The sequence below is a fragment of the Protopterus annectens genome, chromosome 1.part0, assembly GCF_019279795.1.
Source record: "Protopterus annectens isolate FY-2018-M chromosome 1.part0, PAN1.0, whole genome shotgun sequence".
NCBI classification, from domain to species: domain Eukaryota; kingdom Metazoa; phylum Chordata; order Ceratodontiformes; family Protopteridae; genus Protopterus; species Protopterus annectens.
Window position 1 is genome coordinate 1624217382 of NC_056725.1, and position 20265 is coordinate 1624237646.

Genomic DNA, 20265 nt, shown 5'->3' on the forward strand with positions numbered 1-20265 from the left:
TTTGTATTCATCTCTCATGTCACATGCACGTGCAGTAACAGCCTAAGCTTGTCTCTCATTTCTCAGTGATACAATTCTCATTTCCATACTTGTTTTTGTTTTCTCATAAACAATAAAAAACTACAGTTCTGACAATTTTTTCACTAAGCTTGGTCTTTCAGATATAAATAAACTTTCCCAATATTTCCACTGAACCACAAATTCTTCAACTGCATTCCTTCAGTTTTGATGTAAAATGCTGAAGCTGCAGCCATCAGTATCACTGAGCCTTCACTGAGACTTGTAACATATTTACTTTTCATTAGAAATTGAGGGCTTCAGGAGTCAATAGATGCGTATGTGATTGAACTGAACCACAAGCATAAGATTGTCAGTTTGGTGACCTGCATGAACCACTAATAAGACATACAATTATGTGCAGAATTAAAAATGATCAGGTCATAGGTTAAAGTGATATGCATGAGCCAGTGACAAGGGATAGAAAACAATGATAAGAAACAGAAATATGTGCCGAATTAAAATAGTCAGATCAGAGGTAAATTTGCTTTTTTCATGTATTCCATCCTGCAGGGCTGAGCCTAGTGGCTCATCTGGCTACACATAATTGTTCCATTTATTCCACAGCAGTGGAAGCTAAAAAACTCAGGGTAAGGCAATAGCCCTATCGCCTAATCATTCCTGCCCAGAAATCCCCCATTAGCTCAGTCCCTCTACAGTGAGACTCAGGTGGTAGGGAGTAGGCCAGCTTGCTTGCCCTATGGAGCGGCCTACCCTTTCCCTCACTGAGCAGCCCCTCCCAAGATGTGACACTTTAGAGCTCTACTTCAGCTGCTCTTTGAGGCGAAACATGCTTCCAGACACACTGAATTCCCCTTGGATTACTGTGCAGCTTACACACACCAGCACAAGATCACTAGACTTGAACCACTGCACTAAGTGTCATCCTTGTGGTATGTCAGAGTTACCTTGAACTCCCCCCTCCAAAGGATGAGCTGGGAGAATGTAGTATACTATATGCATCTATGTTTTAGGTATTGACTGCTTCTACTAATGTATTCAGGTATCTGAGCACTATTTTTTCCCGACACAAAATGTAGCCTATGCAACAGACTTGACTTGACTACATGCACAATGATCAGAAATGAAACCCATCCATCTCTGCCAGCTCCTACAAGAATCCAAGCTACTAATAAAACTTGGGTCACCTTCAATATAGTTAGAGCTTCATATCTGTATGCCAAGGAGCTGGCTGTCAGAGGCAAATTATTAAGGGAAGTTGACTTGATACTTGATAAACCATTAGAGATGTGTAGAGAAAGCCCTCCATTATACAGCTTAAAAGCTTGACTGAGGAACTGAAAGTGTGTAAAATAAAGGCTGTTTATGAAAATTATAGCAAAACTTATTCCAGAATCAATTAAATAAATAATAATATAATCAGAAGCATTAACATTGCATCCAAGATGGTGCCTGGTAAATAAACAAACAGGAAGATACCACACACAGTGTAAGCAGTGTGAGTATAGTCATGAAAAATCACATTGCAAAGTTATTAATTGAGTCTGTAGGTTTGCATTTTGCAAAGATGTGAAAGTTGAAAGTGTTGCAACAAAATTTGCATGAATTAGAAGCAAAGGAACAGAACTATGAAGAAATATTTCTAGGCACTGTTGAATTGCTCACTGTGACTATAGTACATACTACAAGTAATAGCAAGAAGGGTTCTGCTTCTAAAAGTTTATGCATAAAGGCATGAGTGTTGCATTTAAGCTTAATATTGATACAGATTACAGAATGCAGTATACTACATGCATTTATGTTTAAGGCATTGATTACATCTAATAATGTATTCAGGTATCTGAGCACTGTTTTTGACATATTTCTGACACAAACTGTAGCCTATGCAACAGACTTAGCTTGACTGCACGTACAATGATAATAAATGGAAACAAATGTTCCAAGTAGAGCCTCTGGAAAAAAAATTGAAAGGAACCAAGCATACGGAGTTATAACATTTGTGAAAAACTTGGTATAAATAGCAGAATTCATACTGGGCATTTACAGAATGCACCACTAGCTAGCAAAGATAGCAGCCAAAGTAAAGCTAGTGTTCAAAGCAATAAATCTGATAATGCTGAAGAATCAGTAAATTGAAATATGTGAAACAGCCACATCTTCTGCATTTATGAAGTACACTGTGATAGTTTGCATGTTTGTGAAGGGACACTGGTTACTCTGTTTGCCAATGAGGGTACTGATATGGCTGGCAGATGCAATAAAAGATGCTGTTATGAGTACTTCACCGAAAGTTAAGCAATATTATTCTTAAAGTGAATGAAAAATAAAATAAATCCACTGCTCAGCAAGTAAACGCTGTAGTTCCGTAAGGTAGATATAATGTAAGTCACAAAGGAGGCGGAGTACAGCAGAAGTAAGAACAAAACTCCAAATTTAATCCCAAGAATGTGCACTTATAACATACGGATGAGCACTTTCACCATTACAGCTTCTTCAGATCCTTGTATAAAAGTCACAGTAGACCTCCCCTTATATAAGTAGCTCAATTAATCAGTTAAAACAATTAAAAGCAATGCTGGAGAATTTAAAGAACTCTCCCATATTTAAACATGCTAATATAAAGTAAGGCAAAAATATATAAAACATACATAATAACCTGAAAACATGTAAATAAACATTCTGATACATTAATATTGATAAAATACATAATCGAGAACATATACAAATAAATAATAGTTCATTTTATATGCCTGCATTGTCTCAACTTAGGTTTTATAGAAGCTCTATCATTTAACCCATGCCCCCTATCAGCTTTCAAACGAATGATCCAGTCAGTCTCTTTAGATTCAGTAAGATTCATAGTATTACCACCCCTCTTATTTACAACAATTATCTCTAGGACCCAGAAATAAAATGAACTATTATTTATTTGTATATGTTCTCGATTATGTATTTTATCAATATTAACTTATCAGAATGTTTATTTACACGTTTTCAGGTTATTATGTATGTTTTATATATTTTTGCCTTACTTTATATTAACATGTTTAAATATGGGAGAGTTCTTTAAATTCTCCAGCATTGCTTTTAATTGTTTTAATTGATTAATTGAGCTACTTATATAAGGGGAGGTCTACTGTGACTTTTATACAAGGATCTGAAGAAGCTGTAATGGTGAAAGTGCTCATCCGTATGTTCTAAGTGTACATTCTTGGGATTAAATTTGGAGTTTTGTTCTTACTTCTGCTGTACTCTGCCTCCTTTGTGACTTACATTATTCTTAAAGTGCTAAATGTGTATCTCAAATTATTGAGAGTGTCTTAAGACGATATTCTGACTTGTTTACTGTCTTGGTAGTCTGAAAGGGCAGTATCACATTAAGATTTCATCTGAGACAATACCAGTAATATATAGACCAAAAGGAGATCTTGCTATGCCCAGAGCTAGAACTGGGCAGGGATAAAAGCACACATAAGTTAAGGGAGTCATTGTTAAGTAAATGTGCTGAGATAATGGGTACATTACATGGTAACAGTTGAGAAGCAGAAGAAACTGAAAATATGTATACAGCCTCAAGATTTGAAGATTTGGATCAAAGATAACACTATCCACTTCAAATAATTGAAGAGGCTGTTGCTACTGTGCCTAATGTCAAGTTCTTCTCTGTGCTTGATGATTACTAAAAAGTTTTTGCTGCTATGCCTAAACACTAGTTATTCTGTGTGCTTCATAATAACCAAGGATTTTTGACAAGTTAGATTACAAGATGCTAGCTCTACGCAATCCCCATTCAATAATTATCTGGGTTTTTACAAATTTCTAAGGTTGCCCTCTAGAATGTTATTAACTCCAGAAGTGTTCAAGAGAGCTGTGGTTGACACAATCAAAGGGATGGAACCCATGGTCAATGTAACTGATGATCTTCTAGTCTTGGTAGTTGCTAATGAGGAGCATGGCTTGTATCTCATTAAGCTGATAGACTGAATATGTAAAGAGGCTTGAAGAGGAACAAAAATGTGTCATACTTGTCAGATTTTAAGTACATGGGCTATGTGTTGATAGCTGAATGTCTCAAATTTGTTTGTACCAAAGTAAAAGTAATTGCAAATGTACAAAAGCCTTGTACTAAGTCATCTCTTGTATTTTTTTGATATTCTGCAATATTTTTCCAAGTTCATTCTAACTTGTCAGCTATAACAGTGTCATCTAGGAAGGTAACAGAACATAATTTTGCTTAGTTTTAGTCAATGGAACAAAACAGAAGATTTGAAATGCTCATAAGGTTGGTAACAGAGTACCTACACTGAAACTCTGTGATGTGTCACAACCATTTACTCTTCGCAGAGATGCTAGCTAATAAAGACTCCATACAGTATTCCGCTAGCAGGTAGATCAACTGCTTATGGTTCAAGAGTATTGACTGATGCTCAGACTTATAATACTCAGACAGAAAAAGAACTTGGTCACATTATCTAGTTGTCAAACATGTTATGACTATAACTATAGCAAAAGAATCACTGTTGGGTCAGACTTTAAGATTACCATGCCTTAGACAAAAGGGGATAATCCAAGAGACAGCTGTCTTGGAATTAGTACCAAAACTCTCCATTTTTCTGGCTCAGTCTCACTTTTCTGGGACTCACACTAATGAGTCTCAGAATATCAAATGATTACCCAATTTGTGAGTCAAGAATTCATGAGAATCTAACCACACCACCTTGAGTTCTATGTATCCATGTAGCAATGAGCAAGTGGAATAAAGGATCCAAAAATTAAAAAGCTCTAAAAAAATTACATGTCCAACAGTTTGAATTGCCATTTGTCAGCTTTGGAGTACAGGAATACACTATTGCAATCTCTGGGACTCTGACTAGCAGAATTGCTGATGTGCAAATGTATTAATTCTAAAATATCTGCCTTATATTTATCACTATTATCTTACAGCAAGAAAAGTATCATTAACCATTGCAGGAAAAACAGCAAAACAGAAGATTTTCCATGACAGATCACTAAAAATCTACATGTAGTAAAAAAAAGGCAAGGGTAAAATTGAATGATGATTTTTTTTCTTTCACATAAAAGTAATGCACCTGAAATTAAGATTAATACAGCAAAATATCATGGATCATATTTGATTCAAAACACTGATATACTGCTTTATATAAGAAATAGTAAACAACTGATTGTGCATGAAGTAAATGAGAAGTTCAGTTGCTTGCTGTCTCTGACCAATCCCCATTCAGTAATTCTCTGGGTATTTACAAATTTTTAAGATTGCCCTCTAGAATGTTATTAGCTCCAGAAGTGTTCAAGAGAGCTGTGGTTGACACAATCAAAGGTATAGAAGCCATGGTCAGTGTAACTGATGATCTTCTATCTACAAGACTGGAGCTACAGAAATCATCACCAACTTCTCAGAGTGAAATAATTCTCTGGGTGATATTTCATGATATTTAATCTCAACCTAAAATTCTTTACTGACTAGGACTGATTCTGATAAAGTTGCTTCAGCTCTATAAACTGCTATAAGGAGCAGTTTTCAGGTTTCTCTTCTGTCTGCAAATAAAACTTCAAAATATGAATGTCTGATTAAAATGTTGAAATAATGAGTGCACAAATTTCTAGCACGCACATTGAATCACTCAATTAAAACGTGCTGGTTTTTTTTCTTATAGTGTACTGGTAAATATTGTATGATGCACATAGTAGAGTGACAGTGTAGTATATGTTTAAAAGCATTTTTGTAGCGCATTTATGTATAAAGTTTTTTTTTTATTTTAAGGTAAGGGGAATGTCACATATATATTTATATATGTGAAATATACAGTAATTACATGGTAGTCATGATTTTATGGGGCATTAGCAGTACTATGATCAATGTGTCATGAGACTTTCCTCACTGGGCAGTGTGGTAAGCATCCTTACTGAATGCATATCATGTCCAGCAGTTCTTTATTAATTTCTCTTGACTATCTGTATGCTTTAATTATAGCAGTAAATAAAAAGATGCAATATTTGGTGACAGCATTTGAGACCCTTGTTAGATTCCATGACATATATAAATCTCAGGAGTTAAGTATTCATCATAAAAAAACAAGATCTATATTGTTTCTGTGCTATTTATTATTTGCATGTTTTATAAGATCAGTGCTGTTCTGTAATCAGGTGTCCTTATTTAACTCCTATTTAACTCACAAAATATGATCAGTGAAGTAAAAAAATAAAGAGAGAAGTGACCTTCTCCAGTCCACAGTAGAAGCATGTATCTTTTTGATTAAGGCCAACAGCTTATGTTTTTTTCTGAGTATATTCTTTGCTTCTTAAATAATTCAATTACACAAAGAACTTAACATTTTGATTGTTTTATCTGGTTTATTCTAGAAGCATTTTGCCATCTGAAAAGGAAAGAAAAACATTCTGTATGTACATTAATACTTTATTAGATACAGACAATAAGTTGCACGGTGACTTTGGTTGTTTGCAGGGTTAAATTCTGACCTGTAAATTATGAAGGAAAATATAAGCTTATTTTTATGCTGCTTGTAGTTCTAATAAATACAGTTATTAATAAGAGTATGTTTGTTTTTTTGTATATAACAAATTCAGAAGCAGCACATTAAATACAGACATTAGGGAACAAATTATGATAAGGTTGTGTATCAGATTAGTAACAAGCTAAGATTTCTTTACAGAAAGAATAAACATTTTGAATCCTAAATATTGCAGGAATACTCCAGATATATGTTGTCTATAATTTGATTGTGTTGACATTTTTATGACTATTTACTGTAATCAGGTTACAAAATCCAGAAATTTTAACAATCAGTTAAAGTTAACTATAATATACATTTCAAATGCCCTATGAAGTGTTATCATTTTCTTCAGTTTGTTTCACTCTAGAAGCACTGCCTTGCTGTTTCACTTTATGTTCATGGATACTATCAGCTGATCAGATTTGAATGAAGGACTCCTATACTGCTAATGCATTAGAATATTTCCATTGGATAGAGATGGTATTTTATGTGAAAGTAAAAAAAAATCCTGCATAATAAGTATCTGATAAGTAAGAATATACTAATACTGAAAAAAAAACAATTATAGTGCTTACAGAAAGGCACAATGGACTACATGAACTTATTTAAAGTTTTATTTGTATAAAGTATTTTAATGTGTAGGGTCTAAGCACTGTATGGATAAAATACCAATGCTATAAGAATATTAAAAAGTGGCAAATCTATTACAATAAAGCATCTTAAAATAGCTAAAAACAAGTGGGATGAAATGATTAGGCTTAAAATGACCACTGGGTTGATAGCATAGTAATCTCCTATGATCCTATGATCCTATGAAAATATGTAAAATATTATATAATATAAAAAAAAAACTAAAAATCATGTACTACAAAAAGGATAGTCAAATTTGAAAATCTAAAAGAGGACGAAGTTCACCCTTCAGGTCCAGATAGATCTTCCTGAGTAGGACCTCCTAAATGTTGCTTGGAATCATTCACTTTACTCAGGGAAGGTAGCTGGTTTCACACACACATACACACACACACACACACACACACACACACACACACACACACACATATATATATATATATATATATATATATATATATATATATATAGGGTCTATATTAGAACATCGAAGTTTCAGAACTTCCAGTGTTCTAATATCGACACCTACTAACTGAAAGCTGAAAATAGCGAAAATTTAGATAACCAAATTATTTCCTAGGGAAAGAATTCAGTTGTCCGTTCCTGTCGCTTCACTATTTTCAGCTCTGCGGTGGAAAGTTACGGTCGGGTTCAGGTAAGTGTGCGATTGTGTGGACGTGAGGGTTAGGGTGGGATAGGTGAGTTAGGGTTAGGGCGCGGGTGAGGTGTGTGTGTGATAGTGGCAGACCTTAGGGTTAGGGTTTGGGTTAAGGTAAGTGGGTAGATAGTGGTGTATGTACAGTTTAGTGTAGGTTTAGATGTAAGATTTTGGGTATATGTGTGTGGATTGCTGTTTGTTTGGTGTGTTTGTGTTGTGTGTATGTGTTTTGGATCAGCAAATTTTTTCCCTAGTAAAAAATTCGATGTTCTCAATTTTCGCTCTTATCGGTTTTCGGTTAGTAGGTGTCGATATTAGAACATTCGAAGTTCTGAAACTTCGATGTTCTGATATAGACCCCATATATATTCACGAGTCTGTGAAATGAATGAGGTAATGAAAAATAATAGCCAAGTATACATGACTTTCCTCCTTATTTTACTTTATTATAATTACAGAATGAGGAATGTTTACATGTTAGCCTAAGGATACAACAGTGAAGCAACAGACTTTTAATTTTGCTTTTGTAGTCCACAAGGAGGAGTTACATCTCTGTACAAAACTGATTTACAAGGAATATGCAAACAACTTCACTAATATAATTTCACAAATATATGTTCAAAAATATAAAAGATTTATTATTTACATAACTATTGCAGCATCGAGACTGCGCATTTTACAAAACACACATACTTAAGGCCATTTCCATAAACACACATGCAGCTGTTCCATCACAACTCCTTGTGGGATGCAGGACATGTTTTGGTATAAAACTGGTCATTTTTTCTTCATTTTGACAAATGACTATCCTGCCCTCCTATTTAACCCCCATATAAGCTATTGTGCAGCACAATATGAGATTATTGTCAAGTGCTACTGATTGTTGTGCTTCTTCACTGTCTCACACTTCCTTATTTTTGTTCACATATCTTTAATCACATTTACATCATGCCAACACTCAAAATTCACAAATGCTAGCTTTTTTTGTATTACTTTTCCATGCTGCAGCTTCATTTTACCTAGACATCTTCCAAACTGGAGCACTATTGTTAGGGCATCATGCATTGTCACCATTCTGCTTACTTCATGTAATCTGTGTCTTACTGAAAGGCAGCCTTGTTCTATGTGGCTGTCTTGGCAAAGTGTAAGCATTAAGCAGGGCATATAGTTTAAAAATGCAAAAGGTTATATAATTCTCAAATATTCTGATCATTTTTAAGAAGTAAAGTCTTGGAAACATGCACTGCAGTAATCCAAAGCACAAACAATAACCCATCTACCATCTAGTTCACGAACTTTGTTGGCAAAAACTGGAATTGCCTTGCCAAACTATATAACCCTACAATCCTCCAAAAGTCTCTTCAAAAAAAACCTCAAACAGTATCTCAAATTGAACTGGCTATGCCCATGTACCAACCCGAATTAAGTTATAAAACAATAGTGTAATCAGTAATTATCATAGCATAATCAGTAATTATCATAACATCTAACTACATCACCATGCTATGTATCCAGTCTTACTTGTAATTGCATCTGTCCATGAGAACTTTGAGTCCCTACTAGGGACTAACTGTGAGTTACAATCTTACTTGTAATTGTCTGTCCATGAGAACTGTGACTCCCTACTAGGGAACATTACTAAACCAAAGTACATAAGATATATTACCACTTTGTTTTTATATATTTTAATTGTTTTCTAACTTCTTGTGTAACCTTTTGTATGTTTAACTATGTGGAGCTTTTGCACTCGGGCCTCTGCTGAAAATGGGCATGTATCCAGTCAGACTATCCCGGTAAACAAATGTAAAATAAATAAATAAATCTATTCTTCAAAATGTTGTCAGTGTTGTAGGAAGTAATGGTTTTACCAAAACATGTTGAAATTGTAATATTTACTATAACATTAAGTATATGCCATGTCTGTAATGTGAGTAGGCCTACTAAATAATGACTTACTATTATTTCCTCTTACCACAACCTTTCTTGTGTTACTTGTTTCTCCTCTGGCACTATATAACCAAAGAATGCACAATAACCTGTATTAAAAGTATTTTTTGTTGTTGTTTTTATGTTAGATGTATTTAAGTATTTGGGTAGTATTCACAGTCCTGGATTGTAGCTGTGTGTTGCAGTAATCCAAGAAGAGTGGTGCTACATCGGTATACAAATGTAGTTAGCAGATGTCATTCTTGCTGATTACATAATTGAGCGGGAGTGTTGATAAGCACCCCTACTTAAGGCAAAAGCGTATGTACCTGAAAATATACTTTATCTGAAGTGAAGCAGGGAGGGCAATTGTATGCATAAAATGCCATGCACATTTGCATATCACTATGATTCAGGCAAAAATGAAAAAGGACCTCATTTGCTAACAAACTGTGTAAAGGACTCTGAACTTACATATGTAAGTTTAACAGTAGAATATTACTTTGGAATTACTCGAGTTAGGTGGCAGATAAATTAGGATACCACAAACATTTTAAAGTAAGAAAAAATATTAGAAATGTTGCAAACTGTTGAAAATGAGGTAAGATTATTGAGTTCATTTTATAAAATGTTTGTTTTATTCATGTGATGGACATACTACAGTATTGTAAACTGTCATCTGTAAATGTGTGTTCATTACAGCAGCGGTGAAAATTATTAGTAATCACTAAGAACATTGTCTACTTTGGTGCATTTTAGTGATTGGGCATACATGGTAAAAATGCATTGATTGAAATACTGAAGTGGAAAGGTTGTTTTGTTGGTTGAATATATGTCTTTACTGGGAGATTCCCGACTGTCACTGACAGAATTATATGATTACAAAAATGGGGTAAGGGCCAAAAAAAAAAAGGATGGATGTGTTAATAAAATGCTTTCTACAGTAGTGTCAATGTATTCATTACTGTGCAAACATTACTTAAGCCAACTTTACTTGGGTGAACACTGCATGTGTATGTAATTATGGGAGTTGTCTCACATAAACTTTTATCATAGTATGGCAGGTGTTTGACTGAAATGGTTTTGTGTATGACTGTGGCATTTTACATGGTCAGCAAGGGAAATAACTAAGATAAAAACAAGTTCATGGATTGCAAAGTAGATATAATAGACGCAGCTGCATTTTTTTTACAACAGATGTGCAGATGGCACAAAAATTTGACTATGACTCACAAGTAGGCTTCATTAGCATACACTATTTTACATAATTTCTCATTTACATCTTATTATAGTTAATTAGCTTACCCTTATTCGTGGCCAACAGATGATCAGTAAATGGCTTCTATGAGTAGTGGCCTAGCTATGCTCATTTGCTGAAAGTGCAGATACCCATAACACATTTGCACAGTGACTATGAATATCGGCCTTTAACTTCATAACAGGGATGGCGATCTAAGTCCTAAACTTACACAAACCGATGTTCCCATTCCTAAGACAAAATAATCAAGAGAAAGCAAAAATGACTGTAGTGTTTGGTTTCTTTGCTCATCTTAACAATGCATATTCACAATAAAGGCCTGAGACCAACACAAAGCATTTGTCAGGTCCGTAAATCTGAATATTTGTTTAAATAAAGATGGGAAAAGATGTAAAATATGCATTCACCAGCTGTCTTCATTTCTGTTAGAATAACTAACTGGTCACTTTATAACTACTTCTTCTAGGGAACGACCATCATACCAAATCTCTCCTCTGCCCTAAAGGATGAATCCTTTTGGAAGAAGCCTTATGAATTTTACCCAGAAAACTTCCTGAATTCCAACGGACAGTTTGTTAAGCCTGAAGCCTTTATACCCTTTTCAGCAGGTAAGGCAAGCAATAAACAGAATATTGTGACTGAATGCTCTAACTGCTCAGCCCTGATGCTTTCAGAACCAGATCTTAGAAATACTCCAAATAAAAAGCAATTCTTGCTGAATGAAACTATGTTTATTTCAGCCCAACAAAATGTTGTTTTATTTGTTGTATATGTTTAGATTACATATTCATACATGCAGATTAATTGTTAAAAAAGTAACAAGCAATGCAGTTATTGTTTAGGATAATAAAATATTTTACCAGAAAAATGATGATTATGACTCACATAAGTAAGCATATTCAGTTAAGCAGTGCAATAAAGCCACAACGTGCTTTCAAAGCAAATAATGCAATGTAATTTTATTAGGTTCATAGGTAGTTTCTAGGCATGCGGCCCAGGAGACCATTAAGGAGGCTACCTCAAAATCCAGTTTATCCCAGACCACTGTCTGGTTAAGTGACTTGGTCAAGATCACACAGTAGGCAATTGAAAGTTGAGAGAATCAAACCCTGTACCACAGGAAATAGCTTGTTAACAGCTAACAGTTTTAATCCTCTTTGCTAACTGCCAGACTTTGAAATGCAGGTACAGCCAGAGAGAGAGGCTGTGTGCAGTTATTTCCAGCTTCCATGTTGTTATAGCAACCTTATAATGTAATCATAGATTGATGTTGAATATATTTTTGTGGTAGATGGGTCCTCTGGACTGCCATGATGTAACCCATAGCATGTTTTGGTTGGTGAAAAAGTGTGGGACTGATGAACAGTAAAAAAACCTGCACAGCCCATGTTACCAGATAATAAAGGATCTGGGCTATTTTCCAGAATGATAGTTGGTCAGACTCCTAAATCCAAATGCAAGTTCAAAAACAATATTGTTCTTTGACAGAAGACACTTAAAGCAATGAACTGCATTTTCTAGAGGCCATGATCATTGTACCACTATTGAATACCTTTGATACTTTAAATAACCAACTCTAGAATCACTGCACCACAAATAAATAATATACATTTACTTGATCGTGGTCACATTTGCAGTAATTCTTTATTTATTTATTTATTTATTTCATTTGTTGACCAGGTAGTGTCCATCTGGGCCAGAAGCCCATTTTCAGCGGAGACCCAGGGAGAAAAGCTCCAAAGAAGATTACAATAGTATTTACAATTTACATATGCCAGTTACAGCAAATGAGATAAACAGACAGTAATACAATTGCAAGGTTCATAGTTAGAAATAACAAAGTTAGGTATATTAAGGAAACATTACACAATATTATGCATGCAATTCTCTTTTGGATTTACTCATTGCTAAAGCTGTATCTGATCTGGATTTTTTTTTCTGTAGCTATATGCTGATTTTATACATTTCTAGACAGTGGTACCTGGTAGTATGCACATCCTGTACAAGTAGCAATAGCATGGACTCACACAGTTCTTCACATTGTTTTGTAACTATCAGTTGCTCAGCTTTGTGTCTATGTTTTGTACTAGAAATCATTACGCCATTCTTGAAACTGATTATTTCTTCAAAACAGATTATATTTAAAAAGATCTTGAGAACATCATCCATTCTTATATTTGGATGCACGTCTTCTCTTCAAAAAATGATCAGTAAATATGCCTGAGGCTGAAACACTGCCATTAAGGAGTTCCAGCTTCGGTGTTTATTTTGTTTATGGAAAATCATGCTTCAGAATCTTATAAGTATGTAATAAAACACCAGTAGGACAGCCACGGCGATAAAAAACATTTAATTAAACCATAAAACAAGACAAGCGCTTTCCCGTATCAAGTACGCTTCATCAGATCTTCTAAAAACAAGTAAAAAACATTAGTTTAAATATACTGTAACAACCAATCAGCAACCTACAGCAGTAAAAATCAATTAGAATTTAAAAATACAGAGTGCAAAAACTTAAACTTTCTTCAGCCTGCATCCCTTTAATACAGGCTTAATGCAAACACTGTTATTTAGCCCTGGATGTTTATGTGCTTGAAGCCTCAGAATCCAGTGAAGTTCTTTTTGTTCAAGAAAATTATTAGTATCACCCCCCCTAACACTAACATGCACTGGTTGTAGGACTCTAAAAAGAAACCGATGTTCTGGGAATATCATCACATGCTTGGCCAGAGCATTCTTATCATTCTTTTTATGTATTTCATAGAGATATTTACTAATGCGTTTCTTCAACCTCTGAGTAGTTTTACCCACATAGTAGCAGGTACAAGTGTCACAGGTAGCCAAGTACACCAAGTTACTGGTATCAAAGTCAGCATAAAACCTTGGTTCAAATCTGAATGAGATATTTGGGCAGATGAATATTTGTTGAGTACACAAAACATTACAAAACTTACATTTCCTACATGCATAGGTACCTAATCTACTTTCCATACAATAATTATTTTTCACATCTTTGCACAAAAGTTGTTTTAAGTTGGCACTATTACAAAATGTAAAGTGTGGAGTCTCACCTACAATCCTGACTGTAGAATCATCAGTAGCCAAGAGTGGCCAATACTTAGAAATGATATTTTCTACCACCTTATTATTACTAGTATAATTTGTGGTAAAAGAAAAAGATTTCTTATTTTCTTTCTGTACATTATTACTGGGTGGGGACACTGTTGTGACTTCAGAGTCTACATTATTATCATACGTTGATATATTACCTTCAACTTTCTGTATCATATCCTTCTTATAACCTCGAGCTAAAAACATGCTTTTAATTTTTGCATCTCCAAATCAAGAGTCATGCTCCCTTTACATACTCTTTGAATCCGTAAATATTGGCTTTTAACAATATTTGGAAAAATATGGCGAGGGTGCATGCTATCATAACTCAGAAGCCCATTCCGCCAACAAGGTTTTCTAAATAGTGTGGTACTGACATTTCCAGCCTGAGTCTTGTATATAGAAACATCCAAAAAATCAACCCATTCATGGGAGCTAGTAACAGTAAACTTCAAAAAATCAGTAGTCAACTCTAACTGTTTGACAAATTGAAGCAAGGAGTCATGGTCCCCATCCCAAAACATAAACACGTCATCCACAAATCGTCGATACAGCTTTATTTTATCATTATAGGGACTAATATACATATGATTAGACTCCCAAAAATGCATGACAAGATTTGCATAGGAATTAGCACATGAGGTGCCCATAGCAGCACCCCATTTCTGCAAAAAGATTTGTTCACCAAATAAGAACAAATTGTTATTTAGAATAAGCTCTAAGAAAGTGCAAACTATATAAATTTTACCACCAGAGAAAATTCTTTGATGTAATAAAATATCCCTTATATCATCTATACTGCAGTCGTTCGGTAAATAAGTTCTTCACATCCATGGTAACCATCAAGAGAGAAGGCACATCAACTCTCAGGAGAATGCGGCCAGATGAACAGTCGGAGGACACGCAGATAAGTAGATTTGTTAATTTATCTACTCATGACTTATCTCCTAGTGAGATGTCCGTATTGAACAGAGGCTTGTCCTTTGTTCCAGCAATGGCAGTGAAATTAACTGACATTTTGACTGATGTAAGACTTTTTGCTCAGAACTTAGCTTGCAAGTTAATGTTCAATAACTCTAATGTTTCTGATAGTAATGTTGATACTCCTATGTATCGCAGGCCAAGTACTTTTTCTCCACCACTACCTGCTCGTATTGAGCTGTTTGTAAAGGGTTCCTATCAGCTGACCGAAGACACAGGTTAGCGAATGTGACTTGGTCGAGCTGTAAACGCCAAAATGGCAAAATATCGAAGTGGCATGTAAGCGAATTCTTTCCCTGGGAAAGAATTAGTTTGGCCGCTTCAATAGTTTGCCATTTTTGGCACTGTAGTGCGGTCTCGGAGTTGGTATATTTAAGTAGGGGGGGAGTGGGGGGCACACATGTAATATAATATCATGTATTAAAGTGTTTTCTTTTTTTTTTGTTGAAACAGCGATTTTTTTCCAATGGAAAAAAATCGCTGTTCTGACAGTTCGGTTTTGTAAGCTTTCACTTACATGAGGTCGATTAATCATCGATTGCTAACCTAAGCATTCTGTGATTTAATATAGACTTGTTTGTAAAGATGTGTGAAGAAGCTCTGTATAAAGATTTAAAAAATTCAAATTCAGGTGCATTCCATAATTTGACACACATACAGAAAGAAGCTTTACAAGGTCTAATGAATAATAAGTTGTTAGTCATTAGACCTGCCGACAAAGGTGGGGCTGTTGTTCTTATGAGCACCGTTGATTACACTAGAGCTAAGAATATGTTATTGAATGATTGTGATAAAAATGTTAAAGTAGCTAGATCCTACATCAGGATAGTCACAAATAAGGTCTATGAATATCTAGATGAGTTATTAATGAGCAGACTTATCACTGAAACTCTATATGATTTTTTGAAGGTGACCAACCCTGTTATTCCAGTGATTAAGGGACTCCACAAGATACATAAATCTCTGGTATCACCCCCTATGAGACCTATTGTATCGGGGGTGGTTGGGTCACTGAATCACTTTCTATATATGTTGAAGGTAAATTAAAGAAAGTGATTCCTATGATTGATACTATATTGAAAGATACCAAGCATTTTCTGAATGATATTAATGAGTATACCACTAATAATGATGTGTCTTCTCTCCTGATGGTTACCATGGATGTGAAGAACTTATTTACCTGTATGCCAAACGACTATGATATAGATGCTATAAGGGATATTTTATTACATCAAAGAATTTTTCTGGTGTTGAAATTGATATGGTCTGCACTTTCTTAGAGCTTATTCCAAATAATTTGTTCTTATTTGGTGAGCAAATCTTTTTGCAAAAATGGGGTGTCGCTATGGGCACCCCATGTGCTAATTCCTACGCAAATCTTGTCATGCATTTTTGGGAGTCTAATCATATGTATATTAGTCCCTATAATGATAAAGTAAAGCTGTATCAATGATTTGTGGATGACGTGTTTATCTTTTGGGATGGGGACCATAATTCCTTGCTTCAATTTGTCAGTCAGTTAGAGTTGACTACTGATTTTTTGAAGTTTACTGTTACTAGCTCCCATGAATGGGTCGATTTTTTGGATGTTTCTATAAATAAAACTCAGGCTGGAAATGTCAGTACCACACTATTTAGAAAACCTTGTTGGTGGAATGGGTTTCTGAGTTATGATAGCATGTACCCCCGCCATATTGTTCCAAATATTGTTATGATAATAATGTAGACTCTGAAGTCACAACAGTGTCCCCACCCAGTAATAATGTACAGACATGAAATAAGAAATCTTTTTCTTTTACCACAAATTATACCAGTAATAATAAGGTGGTAGAAAATATTATTTCTAAATATTGGCCCCTTTTGGTTACTGATGATTTTTACAGTCAGGATTGTAGGTGAGACTCCACTCTTTACATTTCGTAATAGTGCCAATTTAAAACAACTTTTGTGTAAAGATGTGAGAAACAAATATTGCATGGAAAGTAGGAGATTAGGTACCTATGAGTGCAGGAAATGTAAGTTTTGTAATGTTTTATGTACTCAGCAAACATTCACCTGCCCAAATACCTCGTTCAGATTTGAACCAAGGTTTTATGCTGACTGTGATACCAGTAATTTGGTATACTTGGCTACTTGTGACACATGCACCTGTTACTATGTGGGTAAGACCACTCAGAGGTTGAAGGAACGTATTAGCAAACATCTTTATGAAATACATAAAAAGAATGATAAGAATGCTCTGGCCAAGCATGTGATGATATTCCCAGAACATCGGTTTCTTTTTAGAGTCCTACAACCAGTGCATGTTAGTGTTGGGGGGGGTGATACTAATAATTTTCTTGAACAAAAAGAACTTCACTGGATTCTGAGGCTACAAGCACATAAACAACCAGGGCTAAATAACAGTGTTTGCATTAAGCCTGTATTAAAGGGATTCAGGCTGAAGAAAGTTTAAGATGTTCATCGTGTTACCCTGCTGCAGTCATCACACTTGGGTTATCCTATCGTCAGGCGGTCCCACAGTTGGCCGGAATTCCAAAGCCTTGGTCCGGCATCGGTTGCTGTCGCCTCCTCCCTGACGTCAGTGCGCCAGGGGTATATATAGTGCAACCAACGCCATTTTCTTCATTCTTTCTTGCTGCGCGCTTCCCGAAGCAGAAGCAGTTCGCAAGTGCTGGTCGGCCGACTCCTGAGATTTTCGAATTCGAATTTCAGACCGAAGTCTTTTATAAAGCTAAGTACCCCATTGGGGAAACTTTTCTTGCCTCAGACCGATGTCAGAAAAAGTTAACAATTGTATTTCTTGTGGGAAGCAAATACCTCATAAGGATTTTCATTCTTATTGCATACCTTGCCTAGGCCCAGACCATGACGTCACTTCTTGTCAGTTTTGTGCTAGGTTTAATAAGCGTACTATTAAAAGACGCTTTGATTTCGCACGACACTACTTCGGTAGGAAATTAACTACACCATGCCGTCGGAGCAACCGACTACCAGCATGCATAAAAAATGAAGGGATAAGGACAGACAGCCCAGGCCTAAGCCAGACTCCGAGGCCTCGGCTGATCCGGTCTCCGGTTCTCCAGTCCTCAGTGAGGCTCCGACGCAGCCCCTGACTACCGCAGATCTGGAACCCGAGACCGCTACAGAAATTTTGGCGGAAGGCACCAGGCCGACGCAGCCATTTAGTTCAGGCCCTTCCGACAACATTGCTTCAAAAGACGTCGGTGCTACAGAAACGCCATCGGTTTCTGAAGGCATTTTCAGACCGACGACTCTCACCATTAAAACGTTTTCTAAGTCGAAGACTCCTACTAAATCTAAAAGGACTGCACTTCAGTCTCCTGTTCAAGGCCCTATGCCTAAGAAACAGATGCTCAAAATGGCTGAAGATTTGATTTCTCTAAGCAGGGGTTCCCAGCCCCCTCCTGACAAAAGGCCTAGACAAGAGGAAGATAATGCGTCCTCTGAACAACTGTCCATTTCTTCAGACTCCTCTGAGGACCAAGATTATTCCTTCTCTCCTTATGAAGATTCTGATGCTAAGGACTCTATTCCCTCAGCTTCTCCTCCTGAAGACTACTCCATTGGGGAGACTTTACACACTATGAGGGAACATTTTCACTGGGAAGGTCAGGACTACTCTGACTCGAAGAAAAGGCTCAGAGAGTTTCTTTTACTCCCCCAACACAGACCACTTGCCATCCCACCAGTTTTGGACATTGTGGATGATGTTTATTTAGAATCCAGTTTGAACCCAGACTCTCTACCTCCTGCTCTGGCTAAGCCTGACAGATACTATAGAGTGCCTGATTCCCACACATTTCTTTACAAAAGCCCTGCAGCTGACCCAGAGACTATCTCCCAGGGTCCAAGGGGGCTAAGGCTTCTATGGCTAAAAACCCAGTACCTTCTGAGAGGGATTCCAGACCACTAGACAGGTGGGGGAAAAAGGTTTACACCTCAGCCACACTAGCTATGAGGGCACTGAATTGTGAATTTCACATGCTTAAATATCAGCAATTCCTAATCTCTCAGTTAAAGCAAAGAATAACCACTCTCCCTCAACAATCTGAATTAAAAGAAGTACAGGATCTGTTACACGCCACTGAACATGTGGGCAAGCATACCTTACAATGTGGGTTTGATTCTTTGGAGGCCTCCTGCAGAGCAGCTGTCACTGGGTCTGTTATACGTAGGCATGCTTGGTTAAAGGAGCAAACTCTGCCTGATCATGTTAAAGCAAAATTACTAGATGCTCCCTTACAGCAGGATGTGCTTTTTGGAATTAAAGCAGAAGAAGTTTTAAAGAAAATGGAGGATAAGGCAAAATCTATGCAGACAGTCAAGGATTTCCTACATGTACAACCCCCTCGCTTCAGCAGAAACTGGCCAACATAAAATTGGTCCTTTCCAGCTACTGACAGACCACAGAGGGGAAATACAGACACCCAAGGGGCAGAGGACAACCACAACCCCAGTATAAGCCTAGTCAATGGGGCACTACAACACAGAAGGGAGGAGAAGACAGGTCTCAATCCACCAGAAGGCAAACTCAATGACTTGCACCTCATCTGGCCAAGCAATACTCTCTTGGCAGCCTCCTTGGGGGGAAAACTCGCACTTTTTGCAGACAACTGGCACAGTGTCACATAGGACAAATGGGTCCTAGACATAATTTCACGAGGATACAGATTCCACTTTCACACCTTGCCAATGAAAAGAGGAATGCCAAACCTGCCACACAATCAATGGGCAGAGGCACAAAAACAAATTACAGCTCTCATGGACATGAGAGCCATTCAACTGGTACCTACTCGAGAGCAAGGCCAAGGATTTTATTCAAGACTCTTTCTAGTGCCCAGAAAGGACAATGCCTGGACCAATTCTGGACCTTTCAATTCTAAACACTTACTTACAAGTACCCAAATTCAAGATGCTAACTCTACAGCAGCTGCTTCCCATGTTGGGCAAGGAAGTATGGCTAGTAACGTTGGACCTCAAGGAGGCATACCTGCATGTCCCAATCAGACAAAGTTGCAGAAGATACCTCCGTTTCATTGCAGGTTCAACCCATTACCAATTCTCTGCACTGCCCTTCGGCTTATCTACTGTGCCCAGAGTCTTCACAAAATGCCTGGCACCAGTAA

The 20265-nt window shown here is 36.5% G+C and overlaps 1 protein-coding gene across 1 annotated transcript in view; it reads left to right on the forward strand.

Moving 5' to 3' along the window:
• LOC122799249 (cytochrome P450 2D15-like) overlaps positions 1–20265 on the forward strand; it is a 405628-nt gene that overhangs the window by 344256 nt on the left and 41107 nt on the right. The window contains exon 9 of the mRNA XM_044068194.1: positions 11490–11631. Coding sequence (XP_043924129.1) covers positions 11490–11631 — 142 coding nt within the window. The remainder of the gene's footprint in view (positions 1–11489; positions 11632–20265) is intronic.